Source organism: Sus scrofa, chromosome 5 (genome assembly GCF_000003025.6).
Source record: "Sus scrofa isolate TJ Tabasco breed Duroc chromosome 5, Sscrofa11.1, whole genome shotgun sequence".
NCBI classification, from domain to species: domain Eukaryota; kingdom Metazoa; phylum Chordata; class Mammalia; order Artiodactyla; family Suidae; genus Sus; species Sus scrofa.
In genome coordinates this window covers 54,708,738-54,721,024 of record NC_010447.5, presented here as the reverse complement: position 1 = coordinate 54,721,024, position 12,287 = coordinate 54,708,738, and the positions used below count along the sequence as shown (strand labels likewise).

General features: G+C 36.4%; 1 protein-coding gene across 8 annotated transcripts in view; it reads left to right on the top strand.

Moving 5' to 3' along the window:
* PIK3C2G (phosphatidylinositol-4-phosphate 3-kinase catalytic subunit type 2 gamma) overlaps window positions 1-12,287 on the top strand; it is a 374,898-nt gene that overhangs the window by 128,496 nt on the left and 234,115 nt on the right. For all 8 annotated transcript variants that reach the window (XM_021092290.1, XM_021092292.1, XM_021092289.1 and 5 more), the window contains 2 exons: window positions 2,511-2,642; window positions 10,246-10,360. In XM_021092290.1, coding sequence (XP_020947949.1) covers window positions 2,511-2,642; window positions 10,246-10,360 — 247 coding nt within the window. The remainder of the gene's footprint in view (window positions 1-2,510; window positions 2,643-10,245; window positions 10,361-12,287) is intronic.

Below are 12,287 nucleotides of genomic sequence, written 5' to 3'. Positions count from 1 at the left end.
AGCGATAAAGTGAAATTATAGCTTCCATCCTAGCACAGAAATATGAAAACTGAATAGAAAGTCAATTACCAGGTAAAAGAGAGAATATTCAAGAAATTATTGTGCATTCCACAGAATCATCAACATTGTATGTTGAGTTTCAAAGCTTCTTTTAAGCTGAGAAATATGTCCACATTACATTGAGTGGATATTGTGACTGTGAAAGAAAAAAAAGACTTTTAGATATGTAAACATGTATTAATTTAATTTTTAATAGTCTAAATTTTGCTAATCTTGAAAAATAAATTTTATTTAGTCTTTGCTTTATTTCTCTCCCCTACTTTTAACTATATTTCATCTGTGTACAACGGCTGATATAGGTTATTACATTTTGATTGAATAACAAATATAATGCTGGTATACAGCCTACCATTTACCACATATTGTTATGTAATATTCATTCCATTTTATGGATAAGAAAAATGAGGCTTAGAAAAGTTAAACTCATCATTCAGAGAACATCTGTTTAGTCACTGAGCCAATATTCAAATGCACATCTATGCAGATCCAAACCTCTAACTTGTCTTTTGCACACATAGCTTACATATTGTCTCTGAGTTATTATTAACTCAATGACATCCTTCCCTCAACCACATATATTACCCCTGCCCCAACTTCCTCATCTATGTTTTCTCTTGATTAAATGTATCCACTGCAACATAATCTAGAAGCTGGGAATTCATCTTTAATTTTTCACTTTCCTATTCCACTAATATGCTGTCAGTCAAATATTAGTTACCCATTTTACCTCTAAAATAGGCTTTCTGGCTTTCCTCTTGTTAGATATTTATTACCACCTGAATCTGGACCTCTCCATCTCAAGGAACAGCATATTGAAGGGAGAGATGTGTACTTCCTCAAAATCAGTTATGGTCACTGGGCTGAATTTAACCCTCCTTATTCCTGAAGCTGAATGCTGCCTAACCACTTGCAAAGGTGGTCACCAAAGTCTTATTTTATATGCTGAGTCAGGACTGCTCCCCATATCCCTATTAGACAGCCAACTTCTAGTGTGAGAAGACACTCGATATTACTGAGACCTCAACTGGGCCAACCTTAGTCAGCACCTTCCATTTGGATAATAGGCTTTGGTCGCAATCTGTCCTCTGCTAATCATCCACTGCTTAAAGAACTTGATTTCAGAGTTCAGCGGGGAATTACAAGGCCATTGGATTCTGCTCATATTCTTCATACCTAACAACATCAGATATCATCCAATACAAGTTGCCCATTTGCCCTTTTAGTCACTTTTCTCTTACTTCTTCCCTTTCCTTGGTGAATTGGTTCACATGAATCTCCCTCTATCTGCTAACCTCTGTTCTAATTTTCCCATTTCTCCATAGCATGCTCATCTTCTAGTAAACATATCCTATATCCCCCCATCTCAACCTCTTGAAAAATATCTTCTTTTCTCATAAATAGATCTCTCCCAAACACCATACTTCTCTTGAGACTTTCTTAATAGAAGCTGATCATTTCCATATAACCAAGATGACTCCTGAAAGGGAAGAAAAAGGTGTCCTTCTCCCTGTCCACTGATAAGGACCTTAGAGCACACACTCAACTTTCTGTCAAAAACCCTTTCTTCTTAGATACCTCTCCCACCCAGATGTACCCCTTCCAGTATTATAGTATCATTTATAACCTTCTAGGAACTCCCATATATGTTTTTTGGATTCAACACCCAAATTCAAGTTTTTTCCAATATTAACAATCTTATGTTAATCCTTAGCCATATTTTTGGTCCATATCTACAATCCATTAGTATCAGAGCTTGAAGTTCCTTACTGTGTTATCTCTTACATATCAGCAATCAGCCCCCAAATTCCTAGAATCTTATCATCATCCATAACAGTCCACATTTAAAATTATAAACAACTCTATTCTTTTAGCTCATTTAAACATTTCCTTTTGTCATTAGGAAAATATCTCAAGTTCCCTTGCCTGGCATGTAGTGTTCTTAAGCTTTCTGGCAACACCTTTATAATCACATCCTCCGTAACTTTCCAGACCAACTTGACTACATTCCTTGTTCTAGCCACAGTGAGCCATTCACCATTTCTCAGCCAGATGCATATATGCCCTTGTCTGTGCATTTTTCTTTTCTTGGAATATTCTTTGCAACACTCCATCTGATTGTAGCCAGCTTACTCTTTAAGATGCATTATGATTATTTCCTGCCCTTCTCCCCCATTCCCTAAGACAATGTTAATCATTCTTTCTTTGTGCTCAAGTTATTATAATTAAAAAGTAAGCTTACATATCAAATTATAGCAATCCGCATAGATTAACCAATCTCATTATGTACTTCTGCTGTATTTTTACTTTTACAAGGTTAAACACAAATATTTTAAAGGTTGCTTTGTTTCAAATAGTTAAAATATTCTTTTCACATAATATAGTACAAGGAAATATTTATGAAAACATCATTGTAATTGGATAGATAACCTACTCCTTTCTTTTATTTTAAGGATCAATTTTCCTCTTGAAATAAAGGCACTTCCAAGGGAATCTATGCTCACCATAAAACTGTTTGGGGTTACCTGTGCCACCAACAGTGCAGATTTATTGGCCTGGACTTGTTTTCCACTGTTTCCAAAACAGTAAGTGTATCATTTGTGATTAATAAAATTCCCATCTCAATAACAATCTCCTTGGAACTAGATATTGTGCAGTATGTGGCATAATGAGAAAATCAAGGAGACATTTTATTCTAAAATTGAGGTAGCTAGTATAAATCATGACTGTTGAAAGCAGCACTGAAAAGCAAAATATAGAAATAGCTTTAGAAACAGGCCTCATGCTCAGCTTGTCAACTGGTTCATTTACATTGAAAAGGTATTGACATGACCAATCTCAACTTCGTTTTCCTTCTCTGACCAGCCAGTTTCTATGGAATTACTAATTCAAAATGATTTAGATCAATACTGTCATTTAAAAACAAAGTATGTCATAGATTTCTGGCTGAAGTAAAATTATTCAATGTAATTGGTTTACTGACCTTTTATTGCCATCCAAGAAGAAATGTATGTTAAACTTTAAGATGATATTTCTCAGAAAAGTAAGCCAAATATGAGTTGTGATATTCTATCAGAACTAATTGCCATTGAAAAATTAACTTGATTTAACCATAAGGAATTGGAATTATCAACACTTAAAATATTTGATAACATCAATTCCATGATTTTCTGTGTTATTAAAGAAAAATATTTTAAATAAATTAACAGTTATTTTCACATGGAAAGACTTGTTTTAGAGTCAAATTGTAAAATACAGAATCTTTGAAGAATTAGAACCTATAGCGCTCTTTAAGAAAGATTTGATAGTATAAAAATATTAAGAAAATTCTTCATCAGCTTTTAGTTCCCACCATTTAGTCAGTATAAATAAACTGTCATCAAAACAACTGTGATAAAATTTTAAAATCTTTTTTTTTTTTTTGTCTTTTTTTTTTTTTGCTATTTCTTGGGCTGCTCCTGTGGCATATGGAGGTTCCCAGGCTAGGGGTCGAATCAGAGCTGTAGCCACCAGCCTACGCCAGAGCCACAGCAGCTCGGGATCTGAGCCGCATCTACAACCTACACCACAGCTCAGGGCAATGCCGGACCGTTAACCCACTGAGCAAGGGCAGGGACCGAACCCGCAACCTCATGGTTCCTAGTCGGATTCGTTAACCACTGCGCCACGACGGGAACTCCTAAAATCATTTTTATTAGATTAATTATGATGGGTGTGTGTGTGTTGCTCTTTTATTTGTGTTCATATTATAGCTAATTTCCATGTGTATGTTTCATGAGGATGGAGAATGTATTTTCTTTGTAATTTTTATCATCTAACACGGTACCCCTTGTAAATAAGCAATCAGTAAGATTTATTTACTAAACTGAATTAGGAAAAAATCAATCTCTATAGGAGATTTGGGATAAAATAAATTTCAAAAGTCTATAAAACTGTTTAGCCCTAAAAGGAATACCAACTGCTGTTAGCAGATATTTCAAAAACCTGATTTATGGGCTAAGAACTTTCATTACTTTCTCACTAGGAGCAGCTATGCAGGTGCCTTTCCATCTCATGAGTGAGTTTCTTTAGTTTCAACAGCAGTATTTGTAAGACCTAGCATGTTTGTAGAATATATTTCTAGCTATTCACTGAAAAAAATTTTAATCCATTTTATTGCCTCTCATCATTTAGCACACTACTTTGCCTACTACAGGCAGGCAATCAAAAAAGGTTAAATTTATTAAAAAGCTTGGAATATTTTTGTCTTTCAAACTAATCTTGAAGGCATTTTTCTATATGATTATGGTAGTAAAATACTTGCTCCGTATTGTTTTGTCATCTCTCATTTACCATTGGTAAACATTTTATATGTGAGTGATCATAGACAATGGGCATCTTTAAGAAATGCCACCTGGGACTGATACTAAATGAGGTTTTCCTAAGGGAATGTGGCAATGTTGTGGATGATGTGACATCAGAGAAACACTTCAAAGAGTACGTCAGTAGTGTTTGTAACTGTTTTTCCAAAGACCATTCCTTATGAAAATCAGAACATCTGCCTCTCTCCTGGGCTAAACAACTTAAAGAAATCCGGATCTTTTTAAGGCATTAGAAATCAAGATATGGGCCAGCTGAGGAGATGTAATAACTCCCACTGTGCTCATTGCTCTGAGTTACATAGATTCTAAACCAATTTATGCAAATATTTCCAGATCACAGCAAATAAGCCACTTAATTTTATTTCCTTTCACAGAATGACCTCTGACCATAAACATTTGGTATTGAATCTGTCATTTATTACAATTTGAATTGCTCATACCTAGCCATGTGGAATTGTAATGAGCATTTATGTCTTTGTTTTTTCCAACATACATACAACCAGAAAATATGCAGAATTAAAGGTTTCCTATCTCTGTGGTTTCCAGAAGTAGATTTCAGAAGTTCAGATTAAACTCATTGGTTACGGCTGCATCAAGAGTGTCTACAAATAAAAATAAACTTCAGCGTTTTCAAGCACAAAAACTCACCTTCAATCCCATAAAAATTATGTTTCAAGTACAAAGGTAAATTTTTGCCCACAGAAGTTTTATAATCCTCTCCTTTGCAGACAGGACTTACACTGCATCTATATTCACAATGCCTCCACACTGCAGTAAGAAAGTATTATTCTCACCTCAATAATTTCTATGGGAGCTACCTTTCCTACTTAAATTCACAACAAATAGTGTGGTAGTTACTTAGCATTTCTAAATTGTGGTAAGCTCCTTCAGCATAGAGATTCTCAACCCTGACTGAACATAGAATCTCCTGGGGAGATTTCAAAATAAACCCAAAACCCAAGTGCCCCCAAAGATTCCAATTTAATTGGTCTGTGGAGGCACCCAGGCATCAGTATTGTCAGAGCTCCTGAGATGCATTAAAACTCAAGAAAATTAAAATCTTTTGCGGAATTTTGAAAGAGGCCTAGATAAATCTCAATACAATTTTATTCCTTAGACCATTGTCTGCATAGCCAACCCTGACCCTACTGTAAATGATCATTTCAGATATATCCTTAAAATCAAAATAATAAAAAGTCGTGGGTGGAAATTCCTTATTGTTCTTCCATCCTATATAAGACCCTCAGAGCTCAACTAATTCAAATTAAAAGGTTTTTATGAAGAAAGAAGTTTAAGGGACTTGCTAGAGGTCATTGGGCTACTTAGGATTAGAGCAAGAACCAGAAAAAGGGCTGACTCCTCTTATTTCCACATGTATTACTACCTCAAGCTGCCTTTGTTCCTACCCTTAGGTGCTGCCATGCCCTGCTCTATGAATGCACTGTGAAAACTTTACCACCATGCTAAGGGGCACTTTTCTTAGCCTCACCTGTGCTCTGCTTTTAGGCATAATGGACCTATGAACCTATGAAAGTCAGAGTCCCAAACAGTTTCATAATATCAGGTCTTCTGGCAGTGCTAGCTGTCCAGTTATAAAGCTCTTTGTATTCTTGGTTCCAGAATGGCAAGCCATGGATATGTATAATCCTATAGCTAAAAGTGACAATAATTACTTATTCAAACCATTTTCTTATTGCCTGAGGAAACAGAGGCTCAGAGAGGGTAAATCAGCCAATCTATTCTCCTGGTGACACAGATTTTTTTGTTTGTTTGTTTTAGGCATAAGAATTTGTACAATATTGAAATTAAAAGGATCCTTAAGAATATTCCAGAACAACTATTTTGAAATGCTATGTTTATCACTATGGCCCTATTCCAATGGCATCTCATTCAAAATTTCAGTATATAAGAGCAATGAACAGTACATATACATATTGTGGTTGGGTGGGGTGGAATTTGAAATTCTGAAGTCCAACCTATTTGCCACCTCCTCCACACCTTTCTAACGTTTACTTCCCCAACTTCCAAGCCATGTGAAAACAGATATAGAACTTTCAAAACCACTTGTTTTATGCATGAATTTCAAAGAAGTTAAGCTAATTAAGGCTAGTTAATGAAGACAGAGTACAGATATCCTGATAGAAAGGTTGGTTGTCTTTCATATGAAATGTTTCCAGTATATTTTGCCTTTAGGTTTTTGTTTGTTTAATTTTAACTGACTTTGTAAACTTTTTCACAGCATTGTAATGCAAAAACTACTGGTAAACCCCACCAACCTGGGTGTTAAAATTTCCATTTCATCCTCTGAGACCACCAACTTCTTAGGTGCATTCTTTTAGCATCTTAATTCCACTAAACATCTTCCTTTTCTTCACATTTTTTATTCATAGATGTCTACAGAAATTTATCCCCCCATCATGCTTCAGTATTTAAAAAGATGTTTAGATATAATCCAATATAAAAATAAAAATTAGCTAATATTAAACCCACAGAGAACCCAAAGAATGGTGCCAAACATGATTTCCCCCTGAATTGCCTTAATGTATGTATTACATCGATCTCAGTCAGATAGCTAGAAGTTCATTCTCTCTATGCCCTATTGATTGATATATCCTTTCATATACATCCATGAATCAAGAGTTCTGACTTCACTCCAGCCTGTATGCCTCAATGTTAACACTGGGGTGACTGTTGATCCAGACTTCATCCAAGGAGAAAAATGACAGATACTGACAGTTATTCTTGAGTCCCTTCATTCTTTGTAGGAATCCGCTTAGATCACTCAGATTTTCAGAGTGAAATATGAGCCAAGACATATAAATATAGTAAGGTCATAAATATAACTCGTGACACAACTTAGATGTGAAGAAAAAATGGAATTAATCTGTTACATTTTTCTTCACGAGCTCCTACTCTTTCCATCAATTACAAAAAAAAATTAGTTAACTCAGTAATTTAAATAGTCCTTTTAGAATTATTCAGTCTCTTGGAGAAAATGCTCAGTCACTCAGATAGCTTCTAGACACCCTGATTCTCCTCCCAAGAGTGTCTGGATCCACTGGACCAGAAAACAAACAGATGATTTGGACCAGTGACTTATGATATCCAAATCAAAGGCACTTTTTAAGCTAGTGGTTGTTTGTTACATTCAGTGCAGCTAGTGATTGGTGCTCTCCCAGCTTGACCAGGACTTACTGACACTCCCTAGGTGACTTGGGCTCTCACAGGCACCATAGACCCATCTGGGACTCCCAGTTGAGCTCAGCTCAAATGGTCCAATCAGATGCCCTTATTATACAGGCCCTTTGTCTCTATCATGTGATTCTCTTTATGGAAACCTCCTCACATAGATATCTCTAGCTATTTCTAGCTCCCATCTCTTCCGTATGGAAACCAGAGAAGACCCAATAAAGCTAAACACAGGAGTTCTTTTTGCCTGCCTCTCACATGGCCCCAAGTTTAAGGTCATGCTACAAGTTGGTACAGGAGCAGCTCAAGTGGTAATTTTTTCTTACAGAATCTGATACACAGAGTACAAAATGGAGCCCCCTCTACATTCAGCATTATGGAAAAAGGCAGAAGAGAGGGAAATTGGGATACCTCGGTATACTATACTCACTTTGTCCCCTCTTCTCTGTCATCTGCTTCCTACCATCCTAAATTGCCAGAAAGTGATGACTTTTTCCTTTGCCACCTTCTCCATCCAGTATACCATGTTCTCCTTCCTCACTCTTGTTAACTCTTTACCATGAAGAGGAATATGTTCTGTAAATTCTGTAGGAAACATTGATACCTTAGTCCTCCTGGTTTAGTGTGAGACCTTCTCTTTCTTTTTGCATTCTGGCTTTTCCCAAGATAGATGCTTCAGACCATCTGGGAGAAGATTATATACTCTGAAAGACAAAAGAGAAAATCAATGGGAATAATTTTTTTTTTTTTTTTGCTTTTTAGGGCCACATCTGCAGCGTGTGGAAGTTCCCAGGCTAGGCATTGAATCAGAGCTGTAGTTGCCAGCGTATGCCACTGCCACAACAACTTGGGATCCAAGCCACATCTGCGATCTACACCACAGCTCATGGCAATGCCGGATCCTTAACTCACTGAGCAAGGTCAGGGATTGAACCTGCATCCTCATGGATGCTAGTCGGGTTCATTCTCACTGAGCCACAGTGGGAACTCCCTAATTTTCTAATATTTACCTCACTGAGTCAACTTGTAGCTTGCTAATACTGTCCTTGGTGTTGTTTTACCAAAACCCAAGTTTCTCCAGATGAGGTGGTGAATAGAACAAAGGGATAAAAATGACTCAAAATTTACCCTACTGATAAGAATGTTACATTAAAATACCTGCCCAGTAATATTTAAAAACTATACTGCCTTGGGGAGATACTTTTTAACAATATCTCTAGATGTGAAAAATAAAGAAGATAGGCCTCAGGAAGCTAGGATTTTAAAAAGCTTTATTTGTTGGATTTTTTTCTTTATATTTTGCATATCTGTCTTAAATGACAAGATAAAATTCTGTTATTTTCAAAAAGACTCACTTGCTGCCTTAAAATTCTTTATAAATTTAAGTTTAATTTTGTTGACTCTTAAGTTCTACATTTTTAATTTGGTATTTCATAATCAAAGACTGTTCTCTGTGATTATTGGAATATTTTATGAGTAATCTAGTTTATATATACAAGCCAGGTATAGCTTGTTTTTTAATTCCTATGAGGATCTGTGGATTTGGATGTTACTTAAACTTTTAAAACTCTCCATGAATTCTTCCTGTCTAAAGTCTTTCCTGTATCCACTCTCATTTGCTATGGTAATTTACAATATAATTTTAAACACTCAACATATGAATAATCTTTTTATTTATTCATAAAGAACCATTTCCTCCATGAAGTGCCACAACTCTTTTGATTCTGCAAATCATATGGTAATTTAAATCTTTTCTTTCCATAAATTTAGAACTCATATTTTAAAAGATGCCCAGGGAATTTAGTCACCCTGTGGAGCAAAACATGTTCTTAAGAGTTAACATCTTTATTGATGTAAGAGAGGTGTAAGTCCAAGAGTATAAATCTGAGGTTCTTTGACCTATCTTAAAATCAAGATTGTTGAAAACAAGAGTAAATGCTATGAGTTAGAAACCATTGTGGAAACAATATTCTCATGTGGAAAATAAATGTAGGAGTTTATGAACATAACTATGCATGCAGTATATTAAAAATGAACCATTGAAGTTGCCTCATGGCTCAGCAGGTTAAGGACCCAGCATTGTCACTGCTGTGGCTCTGGTTACAGCTGTGTTGCGAGTTTGATCCCTGGCCCAAGAACTTCCACATACTGCAGATGCAGCCAAAAAAAAAAAAAAAAAAAAGGATAGTCTTTAAAGAAGAAAAGAAATGAAACATTAATCAGTGTCTAGACTTGTGTAATAGTATATTTCTCTTTCAGCCACTGAATGAAGCTGGGAAAATAGCTTATTATGTTTATATTCCAAAAAGACTTTTTAGATAATAATAGCTTTCTTTTTTTTGGCTTTTTAGGGCTGCACCTGTGGCATATGGAAGTTCTCAGGCTAGGGGTCGAATCAGAGCTGCAGCTGCCAGCCTACACTACAGTCACAGTCACAGCCACACCAGATCCAAGCTGCACCTATGACCTACAGCACAGCTTGCAGCAATCCAGATCCTTAACCCACTGAGCAAGACTAGGGATGGAACTTGCTTCTTCATGCATACTAGTTGGGTTGTTACCACTGAGCCACACCAGAAACTCCACAGTTTCCCTCTTGAAGCAACTTCTGCTTGTCTGTATGTGTTGTCTTTTGCAGAAGGTACATTCTCCGGTCTGTGCTATTCAGCACCACATTGCAGGATGAGCCTCCCCTAGAAATGATAGCTCCAGGAGTGTGGGATATAAGTCAGCCATCCCCAGTGACCCTGCAGGTAAGTGTCTGGCTATGAGATTAAAATACACATAGCAAGTATTGGTTGATAAGTAGCTTGTTGTCAATTACAGAAACAATTTTCTTCCAGGATCACACATTTTAATAGTCTTCTTTTTCTCCAGCCTGCTGGGATTTGTAAAACCTCTACTGCTTTTATTTTGCATTCAGTATTCTCAGAGCACTTTGATCCCACCTTATATAATAGCAATTTCAAGCCTTTCTCCATCAAACACAGTCATGAAGGAGGGGAGTGGAGTGTTGCCATGAATCTACTCATTATACGTATTCATTTTTCTTCCCATTGTCTAAAAACAGTCATTAGTATATATTATTAACTTGGTACCTTATTCACACCTGCCTCTGCATTGTGTCATGTTTCCTTAAAAATCTCTTTTGTTGTGTGTTTCCTAAATGACTAGCAATTAGCTGAATAGTGGGGGAGATACTGCAAACAAAATCCATCTATCATACTTTCTTTTGCTTAAAGGCTCTCTACTTTCTGAAATTTATAATCATGAATGAAAGGTGATTAATGATTCCTGGCTTTGCTCAGAGGATTCTTTTTTCTCCTTTTCCTCATTTTTTCATGATTATAAGTGATCAGATTCATCAGATACCTGAAGTATGACCATCTCCATACATGGAAGTGCAGGGAATATGGACTTTCCATCTCCATAGGAAAAACCAGGCAGCACTCTGTAGAAAAGGATTTTTCAGCCTTGGTGCTGTTGACATTTTATACAGGGTAATTCTTTGTTCTGGAGGCCATCCAAAATATTGTAGGATATTTAACAGCATCTTTGGCTTTTGCTTACCAGATGCCAATAACACTTGCCCAGTTCTGACGATCAATAACACCTCCAGATATTGTCAAAAAGATCTCTAGGAATAAAACCACCCACAAGTGAGCACTAGAGGAAGCTAGTGGGGTCCCCAGGTTCAGAAAATTTTCAAGTTTGGGGTGGAGGGTGTGGGGGACAAAGTTGAGCAAAATGGATAGCAAAATGTTTAAAGTGGAAGAGAAAAATAACATTAATAAAAGTGCAGCTTTCACTATGAAGAAAGGAGGAAAACCCCCTCCCCCCACTGACAGTAGCCAAAGATCCACTTCTGATCCATGGATGTGTGATAAAAAAGAGTGGTTATTCAGGTTGGATCTCGTCTGACCATTGTCAGAGATTTGTGGATATAAATTTATGATTATCAGGGTCTTTCGTGGCAGTGGGGAGGAGATGGAAGTGAGACCATCGGATGAGATTTTCCTTGATTCTACTCACATGAGGGGAACAGCTGCTTTAGGAACAGATCTTAACAAGTGGAAGTTTCAGGTATTAAATAGCAACATCAATTTCCAAGTAGAGACCCAAAGCCATGGCAGAATTTATCTTACGAAAAAAAAAGAAGTAGTGGGAGCATGGAAATCATTCATCAGTATGCAAAAAGTTAAATTATCCGATTTTTACAAAATAATTTCAAATGGTATAGACCTGTGTCTGTACTTCTCAGAATATTTTAATTGATGAAATATACAGAATAAAATGGATTGAGGTATTAAAGTTAAAAGCCTTAATAACCACTATCATTCTAATTACATACAGCTAAATTTAGAGAAGAATTTTCAACCTAAAGATTATGAGATGGTAAGCAAATTAGAAGCAAGTTCTGCAACCAGTGTCTTTGTTAAAGAGTTAGTATTGGTCTCAGGGAAAGACATCAGCCTGAGAGTTAGGAAATTTGGAATCAAGTCTTAGCTCTTCAACAATAAACTTTATGACCGTGAACAAGTCACAACCTTCTATTTTCACCTCCATACAATGAAAGGATTAACTATGTCTGTCAGACATCTTTCAGGTCCATACTTTGCTGATTTTTATATTAGATGCACAATTACTGCAGCACTATTGCCACTCCAGTAATATAAGGGA